The sequence below is a fragment of the Salvia miltiorrhiza genome, chromosome 4 (assembly GCF_028751815.1).
Source record: "Salvia miltiorrhiza cultivar Shanhuang (shh) chromosome 4, IMPLAD_Smil_shh, whole genome shotgun sequence".
Lineage (NCBI taxonomy): Eukaryota > Viridiplantae > Streptophyta > Magnoliopsida > Lamiales > Lamiaceae > Salvia > Salvia miltiorrhiza.
The window spans coordinates 6,853,339-6,876,770 of NC_080390.1; the positions used below are offsets into that span (position 1 = coordinate 6,853,339).

A 23,432-nucleotide genomic window follows, 5' to 3' on the forward strand; every position below is an offset into this window, starting at 1 on the left:
TCCCTAAAAAAATCGTGAACTTTATTAATTCAGTGTACAAGTAATTAAAATATTGAGTGAAATGAAATTCGAGACGTCTAGAGCTAAATGAATTAATTTAAATGTAATTTTGAACCAACATTACCTACATATATTACCCGAAAGGATATATCCATTTTCAATGCCTTTCCAATCAAGATCATGAAATCCAAACTCAAATTGAGAAACGAAGTTGAAATCAAGAAACCCAACCGCAATAAAATTCATGGCAATGGCAATATAAAACCAGACAATACAAGAATTAGGACAAAATGGTCACCGATTCTACACAGAAGTTTCTTGATTGGGTGACGACTCTGGTGTTAGCTAATTACAATTCTATACCAAAAGGCATTGACAGCAAAAACTAGTACTAGCCTTTTTTTTCATACTCTTCAATTATACAAAAATATTAGCTGATCTTCCAAGATGAAAAGCACCTGAATAGTGATAACATAATCTTAGTGCTCATCATAAACTGCTACTGAATTTTGGTGAAGGAATTAACCAACTTACATTTTTCACTCTGGGCTATGGATCTTCATCTGTTTCATCAAAGCTTCAATTTCTTTGCCTTGTTGCTGCAAACCATATTATGGAGTTCGATATTCTTTAACTTCACTACCAGCACAACAGCCATAATAATGAAGGAAGAAAGGAAGAACATAGATACTAATAAGATTCAATGGCTTACCTCGCGCAATGCCGTCCACCATCTATGTGATTTTTCTTGAAGTGCACGCCACTGTATGGCCATCTCAAACTCAACCGTATTACCCTGGGAGAAGTGAGATGTCGACACTGCATTCCTCTTCAGAGGAAAACGTTTTAATTAACTTCATTGAGTATTACCATTAACCTAACTGAGAAATATACCACTAGTCTAAAAAATCATAAAGTATCAAACATAAAATAATTGAACATTAAGAAAGAAAAATAAAAATCTGATTGAGTTGCCTATGACACATGTGCCTAAACTGGCTGACTAGGCAACCAATTAGGTCAATTTTTAATTTTTTAGTACACTGAGAGAGAGAGAGAGAGAGAGAGAGAGAGAGAGGATAAGTAAGAAGGAATTACTATTTCTTCGCGTTGCCTATAAGATCTGCTTCTGTCAATGCTAAGATGGCCAACGAACCTGTCAGCAACACCAACTTTTCTGAGGAATTTTCTTCGAAAAACAATAGGCCTGTAAAGAAAGCAGCTGCAAGATATTAGCAAAATATCTAAAGCTACAAACAGAAGAAAGAGATTAAAGATGTTTGAGTATATCCCAGATATGAATTGCACCTTGCTTTGCCTGGGGGCTTGTATAACCATAAGCTAAACATACCTTCCATCACCAAGCACAAGACAGTTATTGATTAACTGTGATATGGCATTCTCTGCTGCTTCTTTTGTTTTAAACATTACAAGTGCTTGTCCTATAAAAAAATACGTATTATTTAGGGCCAGAAAATGCATTAACCAAGGGGGTATAATACAATTGCCTCAAATGCTACCACTAATACTATACCAGAGTGTGGGCTGGAATAGGCAGTGCATTGTACCATCTTTGCCTTAACATTTTCTCTAAAAACATGCCAAACAATATCCTGATAGACAGACAAACAAGTAGTCCATAAAGTCTTGTAAGGTTCTAACAACGATGCATTATAAGCAGTAAGGTTCTAACAGTGGTGCATTATAAATAGTAGACATGTATGACTGCTCAAAAGATTAAATATCCCAATCAACTAACAACTGCAACTAATTTAGAGCTCAGAAGACGAACTACTACTCAATCAACTGCAGCTGTAATTATCAACAAAAAAAAATCTTTTATTTAGCCATGCAACTGGTCACTCTATATATCCACACAAGTGTCATACAGTTTCCTAATTACTGATTTTAAGATGCTTCAACTTTGTCTAACTTATTCAATAACATTCAAATAATTGAAATTTATTGTCATACTCAGGGGGCAATCGGGGAAACCAGTTCAGGTTGTCGGTCTGTTCAGTCACAGATTATTCAGATTGAAACTTTTTCAGGGTATAGGATTTCGACCATAACTGTAAACTTCGTGTTTTGAACTAATCTGTCGGGCCAAACTGGCTAGGAAATTTATATACATATATTTAAAAAAAAAAAAAAAACATATATATTTCTCTTGATCCTGTATTTGTAATAAACAAATATAATAAACAAATACGCACAAAACTTAGTGTCGGATCAACTTTGACTTACATAATAACAAATACTAAGTAATACTCCAAGAGATAAGGGTTTTAGGTTGGACTGACATCCCTAGTCATACTAGTAAGTGGTACTTTGATAAGCAGTATAATAAAGCTAATATTTCTCATAAACCCAAAAGTTCACGATATTTTAAATCAATAATTATAAATGAAATACCTCAACTTCTGAAGCTGCAAATGAAGGGTCAAAGTTTTCTAGTACTAGTAATCTCCCTTTTTCATTTACTTCGTTTAACCTTTCCTCTGCCCAAACCTGGAAAAAAGCCAAAGGGAAAATAAGCACTAAATAATGATTGTTCTCCCATTTCAAGGTTTTTTCATGGTGCTCAGACTGGAAGTATAAGACTCAAAAAGCACATTCATTCAGAGAAAAGTCAACCATGGAATTCAAACAAGAAAATTATCTACAAGTTCTGTCATTCAACTAAAGAAGGTAATAGGAGTATAATTTTCATATAGAAGATTATCCCCCACAGTTCCGAAATTAAACTAACATACAGGCCAAGAAGTGTCTATTTGGGCCTTGAACAAAGCGAAGAGTATAACAGTTTTTTCAGGCATACAAGAGGAGCCGCGATTTCCTTGTCAACATAAATCCAAAATTACAAGTTCTAGAGCTTCAACAGAAGAAAGTTGCCACTTGCAAATTTTTAAACCATAGCAAATAAAAACAAAAAACAAAATATAATATCCATCGTGCTTTTTTTTGGAAACTAGAATACCTATAGCCTATAGGAAGGATCAGGAAAACACTCACCTCCAGCTTCAACCATTTGGTGGAATCCTGCAAGCAACATATGCAAATATGAAAAGAAGATGATACCAGTTAAATCCGTAATCTTAATTGCTCATGGTCCATGGAAACAGTTCTTAAAAATTTAGCTATAGATAAACAGAAGAATGACTCACCATAACAGGCTTTCTTGTGACTTCCGAGAACTTGTAACTGATACCTGTGCCAACATGTTGCTTATTAACAGGTCCTTTCCCAGTAAACCCACTTGTTTCTGAATGCAAACTCTTCCTTGTAGAGAGATCTGTGTTTTTGCTGCAAGAAAACTTAACGCGTTTTTCTTCTCCTAAAGCTGCAGTTGGAGGATTATGCAATGCATCATCACTTTGATTACCTTTAGACCCAGCACAGATTTAGAATCAAAGTAACTTAAGAGTATGTGTCTGTTCAAAAGGATAAACCAAAGGATACCTGAAGAGGATAGAAGCTTTTTTTTCTTCATTGGACTTATATCAGATGGACTCGGAGAAAGGAAGTGTTCAGATCTCTTGATATTACCTCCAGCATGAGGCCGATCTCTAATAGAACTGTTTATATCAAGTCCTGCATGCATAACAAATAATTTAAAATCCTCTCTCCAGTGCTTGATTAATTAGTTAAAAATAGAAAGGCCATTAGTATGTAAAATTTTGAGTCAGCCAGTTCAACCTCGGTACAGTTAACTGGGCTTTAAAGTGCCCCAGATGTGAAAGCCAAGTGCAACCCAAACAGACAGCCTGGACTGTCAATTTTTTTCAATATAAAAGGTGAATTTACACCTTTTTCCTAATATACAGAAAATAAATGAAACTTATACTTGAACTTCTTTATTTATCATGGCATGAGGATAGAATGGAGGTCTGCCTTCTAACGTTCTTTAGCACATAAAAGTTTGCGATATATTGGAGATTATATCAGCTACTCTCATTCATTGGCAAGTTGGCAACGTACCTTGAATGATAAACATAAAACATTTTTTGCAGTGCTTTTATAATCTTTTATTAACTATAAAAATGAAAAGAAGATATTATCAAGAAAACCTTCTAATTCCAGCCAGTAAAATGCATAAGATATTGTGAATTGAAGTATAAAAGAAATTAGTACATATAGAACTTCAAGAAGTAATAAGAAATTTAAAAATTAGTCAGTAGGAGTTACTTCATTTTTTTTTTTGGATAAATTAATATATGTGTATCATTAATATAACCTAATACAATATACCATCTAAAGAATACAGATAGATTATGATATTGTTATGTTTGTTCAAGGAGAATTTTGGCACAAGAAAACAATTAGTAATGACAACATTTTTCAGCCAAATCTACTTTGACAACTTGTCCACTTCCTAGTCCATATATATGAAGGCTATAGATGAAACATAAATAATGTCATACCCATTTTTTCTCCTAATCTGGCATACACTAATGAAGATATACTACATATATGTAAGTGTGCATACATGCTGAAAATATACATTTATAAACCAGCATAGTACATGTGACCTAGTCAACCATGTGAGCAGTCAGTTTAATCAACAATGCTGTTCTAATTGCCTTCATAGTGTCAGGCTCATCAGCATATGTGTTTATCTAAGAAAGGTAATTTCTTTTTCATTCACATGTTGCATGCATAATTAACAAATGCTATTTGACACCTAAATAGGCAGAGGTCCAAGTGCTTACTGTGGTCACCTTTTTCACTCCTGGCCCTCAGATGTGCTTCAGGTTCAGAATCAACGCCTGAAGTTTCAGAACTCCTCCTGTTAAAAAAATGATCCACTGCATAGAGAGATTTAGTGATTGAAAAAACTGATCACACACACACATTGAAACATGAGATAAATAATAACTGATTACAAGGGATCATTTCACAAACCTTCAATTCCAGCAATTGAGCTAGGAAACTCCTCTGATACTTTACGTCTTCCGACATCAAAAGTTCGATAAAAAATGAAATCAGCCAATCCCAATTCTTCTTCAGTTGGTTGAGGGTTTCTTTGGTCCTTTGATGAGCAAACAATATTGCATTTCCCAATAATTGCTTCCTATGTGACCATCGGGGAAAACAAAGGGTGAAGTGAGCAAGGACATAGCAGACTATATGTCATGCATAAACAGGTTATATGTCTAAGAGTATTGGCTGATTTGTTACAGCATGTAAAATCAAACAAACAAAAACCACTCTGGTTAATGATAGTATCAGATAGATTATCAGAAATATCAACTAAGTAAAAACATGTTACCAATGGGTTAATGTTGGAAAGACCTTTGCCTTCACCGCAAGCGAGGAAAATCTCTCGTTCAAGTGGCTTGGCATCTCCCAAACAGGTAACTATGTCTGTTGGTCGAAAAAACCACACAACTTCTACCTTCTTCTCCTGTTTTTCCATCTCCATTATTTTAATAAGCTTACCGATGTCAATCTGATCATCGCGCTGCAAACACACGGTATCATAAAGGGAGTATTCAACATCCTTTAGAGTGAAAGACTCGTAGAAGTTGATAGTTTCCATTTTGACACCCCAGGAAAATGGAACAGTTTCATCTCCTTTTGGTTCCATAGGTTGAGACATTCAACAACCTGAAAATCATCAACGCATATGAAATGTCAGAGGAAGAAGCATAAGCAGATTAACATTGTGAGCTCAATTGACGAGCAGCAAAGCCAAAGCCACATAGAGAAATGAAAGACCAAGATTAACAACTCTACTCTAGTCTCAAATGACTGAAATTCTTGATTCTCTGTTAATTGTATAATAGAACATTTTTAAGCACCAATTTCATTTTCTATGTAAAAAGGGCACAGTCTTGACCTCAGATACGAACACGACTACACGAGTAGGTAGGTGGCTAGGGGGGAGAGGGGCTAAGGGCAAAGACCCGGCTTCTGATCTAAAGAAAGAAGAATCCAATCCCAAGCAGAGTAAAGAAACACCGGAAATCGGTAAAACTCAGCTATTGGACTGCCTGAAAGCTTTCCTTGGCACGTATGGGAGAAGAATCAAAGCAATGCTCTTCGCTGCAATATACACCAACCGAACTCAAAAATTCATCGCTCTTCCTCTCCTCGCTGATTGAGTCCTTTGAGGAAGAAATGGGCTTTCTTCTAATACGAGATCGTAACCTTTTGTTCACACCATTGTTCACGTAACACTGCACTTGTATTTCAGTTTCAGTGTTCACTCGCGACTCTAATGCAATATCGGATATCTTGAAACGCAGACACGAAATACGACAAACAAATCACAGTACGAAACCCTCGAGAAAGGAATAGCAAACAGGAGGCGCAGAAACGCGCGGAAACATCGTAGTTACATATGCATAACAGGAAATTTTCACGAAGATTATGCGTGCAAATTACAGGAGAAATTGGGAGAGAAAATAAGATCGTAGAGTTCTTCACATACCGGTAGTAAGAGCGAAGAAGTGATGGGGCGACTTCGATTGACGAAAACACGGGTTTCTCGAAAATGTGTGCTATTTTTGGGGGAAAAGCTGATGTTCTGCTTCTACAATTTGAATTTCATGGAAATGATTAATGATTAATGATCTAGCTAGTATTGGAAATGGAGGCTACAATGCGCATAGCTGCTTCGGGGCCTGGGTGATACTATCGTGCGCCGATAAGAGAGAAGGGAGTTGAAGGAGCCATGCAGCGCAGCGTGTGAGTTTCGCAGCAAACGATTCTGAGCACCACGCTCACGCTCTTCCCAGGCGCGTGACTTTCTCAGCTTTATGCGGAAAAAATCATCATCTTGTGTTTTTGTTAATATATATTCAGCAGAATTGAGTGAATTGTCAAATCCTAACATTAAAGCTATGGATTGAAGTGACAGATGACAACAATTCCACAAGTAGAATTGATTAATAATTTATACTCCCTCCGTCCGCCAAAAGTGGACCATTTTTACTAAATCGGGCGTCCGCAAAGAGTATACCACTTTCCTTTTATGGAAATGGTCCCACCATCCACTTTAATCTTTTATCCTTACAAACACTCTTTATTTACAAAAAAACCACCTCAAATTCAATCTCAACCACACATCTCATAAAGTGGTGGGACCCTTTCTCCACTAAATCAAAATTATCACCAATTTTATTAAATACCGTGCCCAGCCAAAGTGGTCCACTTTTGGCGGACGGAGGGAGTATAAATTAAATAATATTAAAACAACTAAACTTAGCAACAAATAAATTACAAGGAATTAACTAATCAAAATAGAGAAGATCATCGATTAATTATTAGGTAGTTTACTTTTTAAAAATACTTTAAGGTTAATAAAATGAAAGTCAAATAGAAAAATTAATATGCATAAGTTACAATTCAAAATTCTAATAATTCATAATGCGAATCAATTTTAATTTCATTTGCCAAAAAAAATCAAAATAAATAGTACTTCATCCGTCCGCCAAAAGTGGACCACTTTGGCTGGGCACGAGATTTAATAAAATTAGTGATAATTTTGATATAATGGAGAAATGGTCTCACCACTTTATGAGATGTGTGGTTGAAATTGAATTTTGGATGATTTTTTTTTTATAAATAAAGAGTGTTTGTAAGGATAAAAGATTAAAGTGAATGGTGTGATCATTTCTATATAAAAAAAATGGTATATTTTTTTGCGGACGTTCGATATAGTAAAAGTGGCCCACTTTTGGCAAACGGAGAGAGTATTATTTTTAAAGGTTTTCTCAATCTTTTCAGCAACCAAAGAGACAATATAAACACCATCACCGACTAAAATTTGGTAAAGAAGGATTAAAATATTTTTTTTTATTATTGTAAGTTTAGCAGCGTTACTTATCATAATTTGGGGGCACTAAACTCTTTCAAGGTTGTTGTAATTTATGTTATTAGTTTATCAAAAATTTAATCTAGAGTTAACTTTCGAGATAGCCATATTAAGCAATGGAATTCAATATTTGGTCCTCCCATCTTAAAAACACAAATTTCGATCATTTTTTGCAATTTCAAATTATATTGCCCTTAATTTGGGCGGACCGGATCGGATTGGGTGCGCGAGTTCGGGTGGTAATTTTCAAATTATACTCCCTCCGTCCCAAGAATAATGGCCTGTTTTCCCTTTTGGGATGTCCCATATATAATGGTTTGTTTTCTTTTTAGGCTATAATTAATATTTAATTAAAATTCTAATAAACCCATCAAATCCTAATCTTTTCTCCCCCACCTAAATTTTCCACTGTTTGTTCCCAAAGCATTCTCTCTCTTCCCACACACACTCATCTTCCTCTGTCGTCTCTCTCTGTTGTTCGGCGACATCACCGGTTCTCCCCGCCTCTGGCGCAACGAGATCGGCGCCTCTTTCATTTCTTTTCACTTACCCCATTCTTTTCTCTCTCTGTCGATCTCTCTTTATCTCTGCCCTCTCTCTGCTCTCCCTCTAGATCTCCCTTTCTCTCATATTCGCGGTGGCCGTGGCGGCGCATGCAGCGCCGGCGGTCACCGCCGCCTCTGCCTCCTCACTCTTCCTCGCTCACTCCGCTTCCCCCTCTCTCCTTCACTTTCTTCTCGTCGCCCCCCATCTCCTCCATTGTTTCTTAGCCACAATAGGGCTCGCCTCCACCGCTCCATTTTCCTCCATTGTGCTCGTTGGATTCGAAACAGCGGAACAGCAGTGGAGAGAGCCCTAATTTTGTGCAAGAAATTGGGATTTTTGGCGATGGGTTTGGTGGTGTCCAGCTTGTGCAGTGATGCCAAGCCCTACTTGGAGATGAGGATAAATTGGAGATGATAAGAAATTAGATTTAAGGGAGAAGATGCAGGGCGGAATCGCTGTTGTGATGTCACTGTTGTCGGCATGGTGAGAAAGGAGAGAGATGGGTTTCTAGTGTTGGCATGGTGAGAAAGGGGAGAAATGAGAGAGATGGGTTTGCTGGTGTTGGCATGGTGAGAAAAGGGAGAGATGGGTTTGCTGGTGTTGGCAGTGGAGGAGTGGCGGGAGGTTGGTGTTGCCGGAGTGGTTGGTCGGACGGTTGTGTTGCCGGAGTATTGAAAAAGAGGGGAAAATGGTGGTGGTGCCATCATAATTGAACTAGATTAGCTAATAATTAATTTTACTAATAACATCTTTAAATGTGTGGCCCATCACTTTATCTCCTTAATTCAACACTTCTTAATATCCGTGCCCAAAAGAAACATGCCATTATTTCTGGGACGGAGGGAGTATAATATTATGATTGGATAATTAAAGTGATCATTAATAAATCATCAAAAGATAAAGGTGATCGGATTGACATCAATATTGATGACGTGAAAAGAGATAAATTAATTAAATATAAAAAAGGGTTAATAGTCGGTAAATCCATGAGAAATCTATTTTTTGGTTCATACCATGACCCTAAATTTTGACGTCCAAATACAATAATTTGTAATTTAGTCGCTTTTTTCCCACGGTGAGAACCTCCGGCCAAATTAAAACTGACATGTCTTCTATGTAGCAAAATCGAAACTGATGTGTCAGTTTATTAGACAAAACGACGGTGTTTCGTTAAGAGCTAAAAACATACTCCCTCCGTCCACGAAATGAGTACCCATTTGTGGACGGCACGGGTTTTAAGAAATGTATGGAGTGTAGTGTGAATAGTTTAAGAGTCCCACTTTTTTAGTGTATTAATTAAAGAGATGTGTGAGGTACACTTGCCAAAAAGGGAAATGGGTACTCATTTCATGGACGGACGAAAAAGGAAATATGAGTACTCATTTCGTGGACGGAGGGAGTATTATATTTAATTAAGAATAAAGTATAAATTAAAAAAAATCTAAAAACCCAAAATTAGAACCCTCCCTCACATATCACCCTTCCCCCCTTCCCCTCCCAAAACCCCGTCAGCCCTCCCACTTCCTCCACCTTCGTCGGACCCTTCCCCCACCCCCGTCGTCACCACTTCTCCCATCCAAGCAGACCCGACATTTTCCCCTTCCCAAAGTCAAGGGCTTAGCAACGAAGGCGACATAAGATCTAGGCGGTGGAAATCAAGGCACCGAATTTAGGGCTCAACAACGAAGGCGGCGACAGATCTAGGAGGTGGAAATCATGGGAAAAAGGAAGGGCAGCGGAGGTCGATAAGGGAGGAGAAGGGTTTGCAGGGATGCGAGGTGGCGGAAATCGTGGGGAAAGAGGGAAGGCGGTGGAGGTCAATGAAGGAGGGAGAGGGTCTGCTGCCCGTGAGCCAAGGGCAGCAGAGCTGTGGAGAGAGGTCAAGGCGGCGGATCTCCTACGATGTGGCGGCGCCGATCTAAGGGTAAGGTTTTCTTCATCCATAGAGGGAGAGAGAAATAGAGATAGGGTCTTTGGAAAAACCTCGTCACCGCAGTCGATTTGGGGTTGTGCACTCACTGCCGACGTCGATCTGGGATGGGGGACGAGGCTAGTGGGGATGGAGAGGAAGAGGGTGTGATCGGTGATGTGTAAGAAAAATAGGGTGGAGTGTGTGAGATAGAGTGGAGTGCGCGCGCGCGTGTGATTTGGAAATTCCGGTGGCCACGTTGGCATTCCGGCTGCAAACCAGCTTTGATTTGGGTAAATTTATAATTCGTATGATAATTGCAAACCAATTACAAATTAGTGTATTTGGAAATTAAATTAGAAGGTCGTGGTATAAATCAGAAAATGGGAAAAATTGATGAATTTACCAACTATTAACCTTATAAAAAATATTAGCTGCTTGAATAATTGGAATGGTTATTGTCTTGCTGATAAACATACAATCTGAAAACTCGTGGCGATGAATTTTTTTGGAAAATTGATTAAAACTTCAATTTCATATAAATTCTCGTTGCACGTATCCTTTGTTAGAGTATGGATACTCTATGTTGTGTTGTCATTATGTAGACGGTATCAGAGACAGTATCAGATCTGTCAGATTTTATAAGTTAAGCACAAATATCCTATTTGAAGTATAATTGTTGTATGGATATACTGCTTATCAATCAGATGCCCCACAAATTTATTCAACACCATATGATTGGACTCTTATATCTTGAAGAATAATTATCAGATTAATAGATCAAGATCATCCAAGCAGAGTCCTCATCAAGCTAGAAATCCTGCTTCCATCTACGATCAAGAAAGGATCAACTTGGGCTACAAGATAAGATTGGAGGCTTGAAGTCTATAAAAGGAGGCCATATTTCGTGGAAGCTGGCTGAGGATTTTCGTTCATAACAGCTCTCGCAATGTAGTCGAGAATTTCTTGTTCCTGCTATGTATCTTGCGGTCTAGTACCGTCTGTAGTATTGTTGTTGATACTGTTCTTTTTCTTTATACTAACAGAAGAGTGTTGTGAGTTATACACTTGAACATACACTGTAAAAGAGTCATATACTCTTATTTATTGTTGGTTCTTGTTTCTCGAGGGATTAGGTGGTGTTTGTCGGTGTTCACGTCTAAGAAGTTAGTCGTTGTCTAGCTTTCAATTATTCACTGTTGGTGAGGTTTTGAGAAAATGTAGAGGCTAAGTAAGAGGGAGTCTTATTGTGTAAGTCCTTTGTACATTTTAACTTCATAGTGGATAATTTTTCTAGGGCGAGGCCCTTCAGACGTAGATTGTTTAATCGAACTGGGTTACTAATTTCATGTGTCCGTATTTGTTACTGTTTCTATTACTTTCTAAGTTGCAGTATCTTACTCGGTATTAACTCTGATAATTGCGAAAATACATCTCACCATATGTTTATGGATTAGTCATTATTTCATCCTTGATTCAAAAACTGAAAGATTGACTTTGATAATCTTTAATGAGATGAACATTCTAACTGCGACTAATTTTGGCGGAGAAGCAAATATTGGGCGCCGCCAACATTGCAACACTGCAACAAAATATAGATTCAATAAATATGTATGTGAATACAATAATTGACGTATCGATCTAAACTTACCACTTCTTCACCTAATCTCAGTCTCCGATTTGGTCGTGATCATATTATTAGGTGCACATCATTTTATATTATCAACAACTTGTCTTCCTACTATAATTTCTCTTCTCTCATTAAACAAAAAATCAATTTGTGCACACCGCAGTGAGAGTGACTGACATATTTAATACCAATTTATTTCAATTTCACGTTCAATATTCCGATTTATATTTACACTCAATCTTCATCTACATCTCATGCATATTTTATTATTCTTCTTTAAATTCTTTTTCGGTTCACTCATTTACCCCAACTACTTTATTTTTCTTTAAAATAATGGAAAGTTCCAAACTTTGAAAATTATAAAAGCCCAACCCACGGTGCAAGTATTTAATCGAACGTGGAATATTCTCTTATTTGCGTAATGTACTATTTTAAGTGTTCAAATTTTGTACAATTATTTATATTAGATGATTTTTTTTAGTTTCTTTACGATAGATTAAAATAACATTCAAATTTAGTTTATATATAATGATAACTATATACTGAAAAATTCAACATCATATTATCCGTATATCGTGGACGCCTTATGGGAGTCCGCCTTAAAAAAATGTTCACTCCGTCCCATTAATCTTGTCACGTTTTCATTTTTGAGTTGACTCATTGATCTTGTCACATTTCTATATTTGGTAATAATTTTACACTACAAATAATATGGTCTCACATCTTTATATATTTTTACTACACTAATTATACTCTGCTTAATAATCGTGCCCAAAAGAAATGGGACAAGTCTGATGAGACATATGCAGTATTATTGTGTTGATAAAAGCATATTTATAACTAATAGTACTCCCTCCGTCCCAAACGAAATGTCTCATTTCTTTTCGGCACGAAAATTAAGAAATGTGTATAAAGTAGATAAAGTGGGTTGATGAAAATTATTTAAATATTAAGTATAGAGAGAGTGTATTGCCAAAAAAGGAAACATGACATTTGTAACACCCCAATTTTCATAAACTTTACTATTTAAAAATTTAGAGAACAAAAGATAGTAAAATGATAATTTCTTAATTTATAAGGAAAAAATTTAAACTAATTTAAAAATCCATTTGCCAAACTAAAGTAGTATCATAAAAGCAAAATAAAACTTAATGAGTTCAACTAAAATGTTCAATGAAAAATCCTTATCCCTAGTCATTCTCCACTTCCATGGCCACCTCGACTCTGGAACTGCAAAACTGAAAAGATAAGGGGTGAGCATATTGAAAATATACTCAGTGAGGAACATAACAAATATCCATATACATCACATATATAATTAAATCACATTATCATACTTGCAAACATACGCCAAGAGACTAGAGCCCCTTGACAAACATAATCATAGTTTGAGTCGATGGCTTAAGTCCCATGACCAAACACATACATAAATCAATGGCTTAGGTCCCATGATCGATCAATGGCTTAGGTCCCATGATCACACATAATATAGATCAATGGCTTAGGTCCCATGATCGCACATAACATAGATCAATGGCTTAGGTCCCATGATCGCACATAACATAGATCAATGGCTTAGGTCCCATGATCGCACATAACATAGATCAATGGCTTAGGTCCCATGATCGCACATAACTTAGATCAATGGCTTAGGTCCCATGATCGCACATAACTTAGATCAATGGCTTAGGTCCCATGATCGCACATAACATAGATCAATGGCAACTTAGATCAATGGCTTAGGTCCCATGATCGCACATAACATAGATCAATGGCTTAGGTCCCATGATCGCACATAACTTAGATCAATGGCTTAGGTCCCATGATCGCACATAACATAGTCATAAGATGCACGTAAACAAGTAATCAAGCGCGAAAATAAAAATATATATAACTATATGAATAAGCATAAAATCCCTCACCTAATTCTTGAAATTGATAACTCCCTTTGATGATTTCTACCAACGCATCCCTATATGAACTCTTGAAATTTCTAAAGTTTTCGTCAACCTCGCAGCTGAACAGACCAGTCAGCTTCAAGCCTTCGTTTGAAGCCTCAAACGTCCTTAAATCATATTTCGCCCAGAAATACGACTTCTTTGTCTTCGAGAGAGCTTTCCGTGGCCGCCTGTTTCGCCTGAATCGGAGTTCTGTGGAGGAAGTTATGGCCGTTCTCCCGAAACTGCCAGGAGTTAATTTCCTGCGAAAATCTGACTCTAGCTCCTCACGTTTCCTGCGCCCCACAGCTCTCCAAAACCCGACTAAAATTTACTGTTGGCTTCGAGTTTCTATGTCTCCTCTAGGGTTTATAAATTTATTTCACATTTATACTAGTCTTTAAAGAGTTCTAGTTCTAATAGGAAACAAAAATAATACTAATAATAATAATAATAATAATAATAATAATAATAATAGTCTAGATAAAATTAATGGTGCATATCTATATGTATCATGTAATTATTTAAAAAAATAAGCTATACAAGAAAATACTATTAATTAAACTTATAAAATAAATCTAAATTATCGGGGTGTTACAACATTTCATTTGAGACAACCCAAAAAGGAAAACATGACATTTCGTTTGGGACGGAGGGAGTATAATATTTCTAAATGTTGCATGATTTTTACAGTATGATATATAACATTCTGACAATTATTAATGAATTGAACTATAAAGATACATATATGATTATATTGAAATTAGTAATTTTAATAATAATCTTAAATATAATTTCAAAAGCCTAGTTTTATATACCATTTGATGTTATAATTAAAAAAAACTAATAAAAACTAATTGAATCATTTTTTAAAAAAAAAAAACTAATAATTGTCTGTTAAAAAAAATAAACATACTATCCAAGCATTTGTAGTGGGTGATTACGTATTTACGTTACATATCCCAACTCTATTACCTACAAACTCAATAAATAAATAAATAAAAGACCTAAAAATAGATTACGTTGTAGAAGATCTAACATATAATCACTAAACTATAGAATCGGGTAGAGTAACAAAATCTTATATTTGTCCATTTTTGTCATGGGTCGACTTCTTAATTGACCACCAATCAAATTATCGTCGTAGGGAAATGAATTACAAATGTTTAATACTCCGTCGTATTAAAGTAGTTACACTCCATCTGTCTACTAGAGACATCTTCATAATTTTTTATTTTTATTTGTCAATAAAACATCTTTCTAATATAATATTTTAAAAAATAATTCCACTAATTATCACTTTTATAACCCCACATATTTATAGATATTGATGCTAATGAATTCACTATTTCTAAAATACTTACTTAACTCAATACTTTTTTTAATTTATGAGACTCTTTTTCATTCACTAAAATATACAACTTGTGTTTTTAAATCGTATCCACTCCCCTGCAAAAAATATTTCACTAAACAAAATTAGTTTGGGAGCCGATGGGACTTTGCTCTAGTGGTAAAATTGAGACATTCAAAGACTCTTCTTTGTGAGATGTCTTTGATTAAATTCCGTCTGCGTGCGGTGATATTTTTTCATTTTAAGCGGTGTTGTATTCTCGCCTGCGTGCGATATTGTATTCTGGTCCCATACATAGCGTGTTTCTCGCCTGCGTGAGGTGATATTTTTCCACCGTTACCTCTTGTAATTAAAAAAAAAAAAAAAGTTTGGGGTTTAACGAATATATATATATATTTCCCTTATAAAGTAAAGCTTAATTTTGTTGATGCACCTACTATAGTGTATGGAAACATAAACGTGGGCAAGCTGGGTGGGATCCCCAACTACCCTTCAACACCTGCTCGCTTCAACTCACATTTACAACTATATTACTACCACACACACACACAGCCTCCTTATTCCTTCAACAATGGCGCCTCTCGCTCTCCTCCTCCTCTCCCTCCCCGTCTTCTTCCTCCTCCACAACCTCTACTACCGCCTCCGCTTCCGCCTTCCCCCGGGGCCCCGCCCCTGGCCGATCGTCGGCAACCTCTACGACGTCAAGCCGCTCCAGTTCCGCTGCTTCGCCGATTGGGCCCACTCCTACGGTCCCATCATATCCGTCTGGTTCGGCTCCACCCTCAACGTCGTCGTTTCCAGCACCGAGCTCGCCAAGGAGGTTCTCAAGGAGAAGGATCAGCAGCTCGCCGATCGCTACCGCAGCCGCACCGCCACCAGGCTCACCAAGTACGGTCAGGACCTGATTTGGGCCGACTATGGCCCTCACTACGTCAAGGTGCGGAAGGTCTGCACCGTCGCGCTCTTCTCCGCCAAGAGCCTCGAATCGTTGAGGCCAATTAGAGAGGATGAGGTCTCCGCCATGGTCGAGTCCATCTACAATGACTGCACCGCCCCTGGTATGTGTTTTTTTCCATCTCAATTTTTGAGTTTCGATTAAATTTTCTTCTTTCGTTTGCGCTTTCATTGCTTGCCAACTACTTAATTGTCTCAAGTCAACTTTATAAATCTAGATTTGGATATGAACCTTTTTAATTTTTTGGAATTGGTGATCCAGATTTAGATTTAGTTGAAGTGCTCTGTTCTAAGTCAACAATTTTGGACTAACTTGAATTACTAAAGTTTGGATACCTGATTTGAATCTAGACTGTGTATAATCATTGTATTGATATAAAGTTGATGGCCAAATTCACTCTAGCTTTACCATTGATTGGAGTTACGGTTACCTGATTATGTTGAACCATGAATTATAAGCTGACCTAATTAGTTGTTTTTTTTTATATTTGAATCTTCGACGACCACATTCTCTTGGTTTGATAGAAACTGTATGATCTAGATCACATTTTGCAAAGATGCAATGGATGCCTACGCTGGGCAATGGAAATCGGTTTTTAACTTTTGATTGTTTACTCGATCCAATTCGTTATATTAGTTTTGTTGACTACTAAAACACATGGTGAGTGATCACCTTTCATATTGATGCCTAGCAACATTCATGAACTATAGCCCGGTTGTAGTTTGGAGGTCTTGATGGAGATGTTTGTCGAACACGTTGCTGATTTCTTGAACTTTTGTAGTGTTTAATGTTAAGTGTAATTGTGCAGGCAACTCGAGTAAGAGCCTGCTGCTAAGGAAATATCTAGGAGCAGTGTCATTCAACAACATTACAAGAATTGCATTCGGGAAGAGATATGTGGATACTGAAGGGAGAATACACAAGCAAGGAGAGGAGATGAGGTCCATTGCTGACAACAGGTTAAGGCTCGGTGCCTCCCGTGCCATTGCTGAGCACATTCCATGGCTGCGATGGATGTTCCCGCTGAACGAAGAGGAGTTTGCTAAACATGCAGCTCGCAGGGACCGTCTCACACGAGAAATTATGGAAGACCACAACATCGCCCGCCAGAAGAGTGGAGGAGCCAAGCAGCACTTCTGTGATGCATTGCTGACACTAAAAGAGAAACATGATCTAACTGATGACACCATCATTGGCCTTCTTTGGGTGAGTTCATCCTCGTACTGAAATCATCGTAATGTATGATATATCTTTGCACAATGATAGTGGTTACTAATTGCTCTGTTTTGATAAAATTACAGGACATGATCCATGCTGGAATGGACACCACTGCGATATCTGTGGAATGGGCCATGGCAGAGCTGATCAGGAACCCAAGGGTGCTACAGAAGGTTCAAGAGGAGCTCGACCGTGTCATTGGGAACGAACGTGTGATGACAGAACTTGACTTTGCAAATCTTCCCTACCTGCGGTGTGTGGCCAAGGAATCACTCAGATTGCACCCTCCGACCCCGCTCATGCTTCCTCACCGTGCCAGTACCAATGTGAAGATCGGAGGCTACGACATCCCCAAGGGCTCAACCGTGCATGTCAACGTGTGGGCAGTTGCACGTGATCCCGAGGTGTGGAAAAATCCCCTGGAGTTTCGCCCGGAGAGGTTCCTTGAGGACGACGTTGATATAAAAGGACATGATTTTAGGCTTCTACCGTTCGGTGCTGGAAGAAGAATATGCCCGGGGGCGCAACTCGGCCTCGACATGGTGACGTCCATGCTTGGTCGCCTTCTACACCACTTCAAATGGGCTCCTCCAAGCGGGGTGAGCCCAGAAGCCATCAACATTGCAGAGAGACCCGGTGTCGTCACCTTCATGGGCACTCCATTGGAGGCAGTTGCTACTCCCAGATTACCGGCAAACTTGTACGAGCGTGTCGCCGTCGACATTTGATTTTAGCTTATGGCGTTCAACTGTCGGCATGAGGTTAGCAAGACAGCACAGCACGGGGTTAGTGGTTAAATTTCGATTGAATTTTCAGCTCAAAAGCAATGAATAATGGTAAACGCATGTGTTTTGATGGGATGTATGTTGTGTAAGGGAAGTTTATTCATTCATCTGAAATATAGATATGTAGGTTCATGTTTTTCTCTCTTTTTTGTTTTATCTGATCAGATTTATGTTCATTTTGGTGAATTATATAATTTTGCAGCTTCATCTAGAATTATCAACAACTTCAATTTGCACATTTTACTTATTTCGTAATTTCTGATTGATTCCTTCGAAAGAATGAATATTGAAAACCGCAGTTTCGTAATTGGCTTTTGATTTGTTTATTCTCTTCTAAGTTCGTTGTCGTTGTTGATTTTTTTAGTTTTTCTATTTCATGTTTATATTTCTCTCAAAATTGGAATATAGATGAACAATACAATATTACATGAGAGAGCATGCAAAATAATAATAATAATAATAATTGCATGAGAGAGAGTTTATTATGAATTTATGAGCACCAAAGTGCAACGAAGGATAGTGACGACGTGTTTCTACTTTGTAGTCATAAATAAAAAGAAAATAGATAAGTGAATAGATAAATAGAAGCATGCATTATTTATCCATCTATGGCCTTTTATCTTTTCAAGAAAAGTTCTTAAAGGGTCGTACATCTGTCTTTATCGTTTTGAACGTTGTGAAGAGAAAAGAATGGAGAGAATATCTAACGAAACATTGTTCAAATTAAACATAGGAGTATGTTTTAATGAGTCATTTTACTCATTGGTTTAGTAAGTTTTTTAACGACATACTCCCTCCGTCCATGAAAGAACTTCCTAAGAGGGAGTGACACGGGTTTTAAGAAAAAACATTGTTGAGTTTATTGAGAGTGGATAAAAGGTAGTTGAGTATATTGGGAGTGGTGAAAAAAGTGTTATGATTAATATTGAGAGTTGTGAAAAGTGAAAAGTAAGATGATTATAAGTGTTGGGGTATAGTCCAAAAATAGGTAGGAAGTTCTTTTGTGGACGTCCCAAAAAAAAAAAGATAAGAAATTCTTTCGTGGAAGGAGGGAGTATAAATTATATTTGAAAATGACATTTTGAGATAAAATATAAGAATATAGGGATTTACAGAAACAAGACAATGGTACACCAACTTCTTAACACGCTAAGAATATATAGACCTAAAAATATATATATCTTATATTTATTAATATACTCCCTCCATCACAATAATCTTGTCCCACTTTTCTTTTTGGGTTGTCCCAATAATCTTGTCTCATTTCCTTTTTAGGAAAATTTTAGGAACTAATTAATTTCTAATTAAACACTATCCTAATTAATTCCCCCCTCTAAACCCTAATTTATCTCTCTCTCTCTCTCTCTCTCTCTCTCTCCACACTCTCTCGCCTCCCCCTCTTCTCTACCCTTTGCCGCCCCCCCCACCTCCGTCCTCTCGCCTTCGCCACCTTCCCACTAACCTTCGCCGCCCTCCCACCTCCATCCTCTCGCCTCCGCCGCCCTCCCATCTCCATCACTCTGGCCTCTCGCCGCCTCCACCGCCTTCCCACTGACCTTCGCCGCCCTCCCACCTCCGTCCTTCTCGCCTCCGCCGGCCCTCCCATCTCCATCCCTCTGGCCTCTCGCCGCCTCCACCGCCTTCCCACTGACCTTCGCCGCCCTCCCACCTCCGTCCTATCGCCTCCATCGCCTTCCTACTGACCTTCTTTCCCCTCTATGAATTCGCTCCACCGGCGCCGCGCGCTCCCTTCACCTCTATTCTGCCGGCGTCGCCTCCCTCTTCCCCCTCTGTAAATCCGCTCCCCTCTTCCCTCTCTATAACTTCACATGTGTCGCCTCTCCCTTCACCTCTGTTCTACCAGCTCCTCCTCCCTCTTCCCCCTCTGTAAATTCCCTCTTCCTCCTCTGTAACTTCACAGGCGCCGCCTCCCCCTTCCCCCTCTGTTCCGCCGGCACCGTCTCCCCCCTTTGTAAATCTCACCTCTGCCCTCTCGCATCTCGCTGAAATTTGCTAAGGGTGAATTTTGCAGAATTTTGCATTCGCAGAATTTTGCATTCGCTGAAATCTCACCTTTGTAGTTGGGTGAATTTTGCATTCGCAGAATTTTGTTTAAGAAAAATTAGGGGGCTGAGGGTTTCGTGGAATTGTTGAAAGACGCAGAAAACTTGGGGGAGAGAAATCAGGCGAAGAGGTGGGGCTGTCGGACTTGGTCTTGCACGCAGGTATGGCTCCGCCTACTGTTGCCGTCGCCGGAGTTAAACATGGTGTCGCCGGTGGCGCGACGACTGCATAGTGTATGATGAGGGAGAGAGTGCCGAGAGAGAGAGACATGTTTGGGGAGGGAGTTAAGCTATACTTACTTTTTCTTAAACATGTGGGACCTTCTATTTTACAACACTAATTTTACACTCCTTAATCTCCGTGCCCAAAAGAAATGGGACAACATTATTGGGACAGAGGGAGTATTAATTTAAAATTTAAAGTAGCATAATATATGCACTTGATATACTCAATATACCATATATTTTATATAGCATGTGAGTTGCTTATTTTCGACAAGTAAGAATTATCTAAAACTAAGATCGGTTCTCATAGCAGCGTATAAATATAATATATATGCGCTAATTTACAAATCAATATTCTGGAGTAACACTTTTCTTCATATCATAATAATTACTCCCTCCGTCCATGAAAAAGAGTCCCATTTGGGGTTCGGCTCGGGTTTTAAGAAAATTGTTAAAGTAGGTGTAAGTGAGATAAATGTATAATTTGTAGGGATATTATTAGTACAAAAAAGTAGAATAAAAGTACATTTTTAGTTAAAAAGTGGAATAAAAGTACAATTTATAGTTAAATGTAAGAGAAAAGGTATGATGTGATGGTTTAAAAAGTTAAATGGGACTCTTTTTCATGGACAAAAAAAATGGGGCAAGTAGGACTCTTTTTCATGGACGGAGGGAGTACTTTTTATTTGATTTTTGAAACATTACTTTTCTTCATATCACAATAATTACTTGATCAAATAACCCCTTCAGACCCCGACTCGATCTATCTCATGTATACATTTAGTCTCACAGGAAACTTTACCTTTTTCATTGGGTATTTGATGCAGGAAAACGTCTAATCATTTCGTAATAAATAAAACACTTCAATCTCAATCTTTTTTGTTGATAAATTAACAACATTAAATAAAGAAATTTAAAAAGCGCACCACATGGGACTCGAACCTAAGACCTTTGGTCTTAGATATTAACCTCTTATCGCTTGGTCAACACACGCACACACTAGCTTCAATCTCAATCTTCATCGGTATCCTAGTTGATAGAACGATGACTTAACAACTTAGAAATTATAAATTTAATTTAACAATGATATGCATCTTTAATATTTTAAAATTTCATTATTTTATTATTAGAGATATCAATAGGATAAATTAATCGAACTTTGGGTAAGCCCTATCAGGGTGTGGTTATTCGGTAAGACTTTTCAGGCTGAAACTGTTTTGGGCTATAAATTATCAACCCCTAACCTTAAATTTTTGGCTTTCAAGCTAATTGAGCTTGTAAGTTTATAAAAAAATTTAACTAATAAATTTCTCTTAGCAATTTTATATTTGTAACAAACAAATACACACATAAATGAGTGATATTTCAACATCAACTTACATACATATGCAACACTTAGAAGGATAAGAATGAACACATTTTTCTTATGCAATTATCGTTTTCAAATTTTTACATCTAAACGTTTATGTTAAGTATTAGACTAGAAATACAAAGAAGTGAAATGACGAGTCCAACTTTTAAATATTAATCAAAATACATTTCACAAATCTTTGAATTTTTTTTATTATACTAACTTTTAAAAGTAAAGTAATGAAATTTGAAAACCAAATAACATGAAAAGATTCATATAATCAAGCCAACACATCGTTTTCAGATAAATTATATAGGGCTCCGGGCTATTTTCAGGCCACCCCTGTTGAGTTGTTGGGCTATTCAGTTAGGGTGCGTTTTACTTTGGTTATAAAATTTTATTGGAAAATGATGGATAGAAAATATGTAAAAAATATTATAATTTTCTAACTTTATTTATCATGTGTTTACTACAGATGAAAAGATGAGAAAAGGTTGGAAAATATTTTCACATACATATCTTAGGATAATATTAGGGTTAATTGCCGAAAAAAACCATATACTTTTTCGATTTTTAGTTTTTCCCATGGCAAAAAAAATCTGAACAGAATCCATGAATTGAAAAATTAATTGCAATTTTTCCCCACGTCCATTTGTTTCCCAAATTGAATCCGAGGTGGCAATCGAATTTCCAGCGTGGTCATCGCCGAGAATTGAACGAGACGACGCCGTTTTAATTTTAATTAACGACGCGTTTTATGGTTTTTTGACAATTGGATTACAAAATCTAAAGTTAGGGTTCGTGGAAGCTTAGGGTTCGTCTAAGCATAGGGTTCGTCGATTAGAGTTCGTCGAGCAAAATGTCCCAAAACCTAACTGGAAGCTCGAATTCGTCGAGCAAAATGTCCCAAAATGTTGGTTTGTAGATTTTAATGGCTCCAAATCTGGAAAGTGGAATGCCCTCAAAAAATCTGCTCGAAATGTTAGTTCTTAATGCAGAGCAAAAATGTAACACCCCCGCTTTTTTTTCATAGAAAGTATTAAATTATTTTCTAGAATATTGGTAGAATTTATTTAGGATTTATTTGGGACATGCCTTCTCAAAATTTGGAAATGGAATGCTCAAAAAATGGTAGCCAGAGCTTACCAAAGCCAGCCAGAGCTGACCAAGGAAAAGCAGATTTGGTAAGCTCTGGCTACCTTGGGCAGCCAGAGCTGACCAAGGCCACCAGAGATGACAGAGCTGACAACTCGCCAGAGTAGATGTCCATCGCCAGAGCGGTCAAGGAAGCCAAAGCTGACCAGTACGCCAGAGCTGACCAAGGCAGCTCTGGCTACCTTCGGTTTAGGTGAGGTGGAAAATTAAGGTTATGTGGCAACCACGTTGGATCGGAGCTCCATGGAAATCGCCGAAAAATGGACGCGGGCGAAAATTGCAATTAATTTTTCAATTCATGGATTTCTGTTTAGATTTTTTTTGTCAAGGGAAAAAACCAAAAATCGAAAAAGTATATGGTTTTTTCGGCAATTAACCCATAATATTATCCAACATTGGAGAGAAAATGAGTCGTCCGAGAAAATTTTCCACCCTGCCCGAAGAAAATTTTCCATCATAGTAAACATGTGAAAAATTCTTTTTCT

General features: G+C 37.6%; 2 protein-coding genes across 4 annotated transcripts; one reads left to right on the plus strand and one right to left on the minus strand.

Moving 5' to 3' along the window:
- Positions 1-239: 239 nt before the first annotated feature.
- Positions 240-6,778, minus strand: LOC131022486 (protein ANTI-SILENCING 1-like). 3 transcript variants are annotated; one of them, XM_057951991.1, is made up of 15 exons: positions 6,437-6,772; positions 5,843-6,182; positions 5,273-5,610; positions 4,906-5,074; positions 4,713-4,808; positions 3,463-3,594; positions 3,168-3,343; positions 3,016-3,042; positions 2,416-2,511; positions 1,535-1,613; positions 1,352-1,442; positions 1,099-1,207; positions 713-829; positions 535-599; positions 240-458 (listed from the first exon to the last, which is right to left on the minus strand). In XM_057951991.1, the coding sequence occupies exons 3-14, from the start codon at positions 5,600-5,602 to the stop codon at positions 540-542; spliced, it is 1,482 nt and encodes a 493-aa protein (XP_057807974.1). In that variant the 5' UTR covers positions 5,603-5,610; positions 5,843-6,182; positions 6,437-6,772; the 3' UTR covers positions 240-458; positions 535-539. The 3 variants fall into 3 exon arrangements, with proteins under 3 accessions (XP_057807974.1, XP_057807973.1, XP_057807975.1); XM_057951990.1 differs by lacking the exon at positions 5,843-6,182 and having other exon boundaries at positions 6,437-6,778; XM_057951992.1 differs by lacking the exon at positions 5,843-6,182 and having other exon boundaries at positions 4,722-4,808.
- Positions 6,779-15,612: 8,834 nt separating this feature from the next.
- On the plus strand, positions 15,613-18,377 carry LOC131022484 (cytochrome P450 98A2-like). Its single transcript, XM_057951988.1, has 3 exons — positions 15,613-16,253; positions 16,959-17,356; positions 17,452-18,377. The coding sequence occupies exons 1-3, from the start codon at positions 15,767-15,769 to the stop codon at positions 18,094-18,096; spliced, it is 1,530 nt and encodes a 509-aa protein (XP_057807971.1). The 5' UTR covers positions 15,613-15,766; the 3' UTR covers positions 18,097-18,377.
- Positions 18,378-23,432: the final 5,055 nt, after the last annotated feature.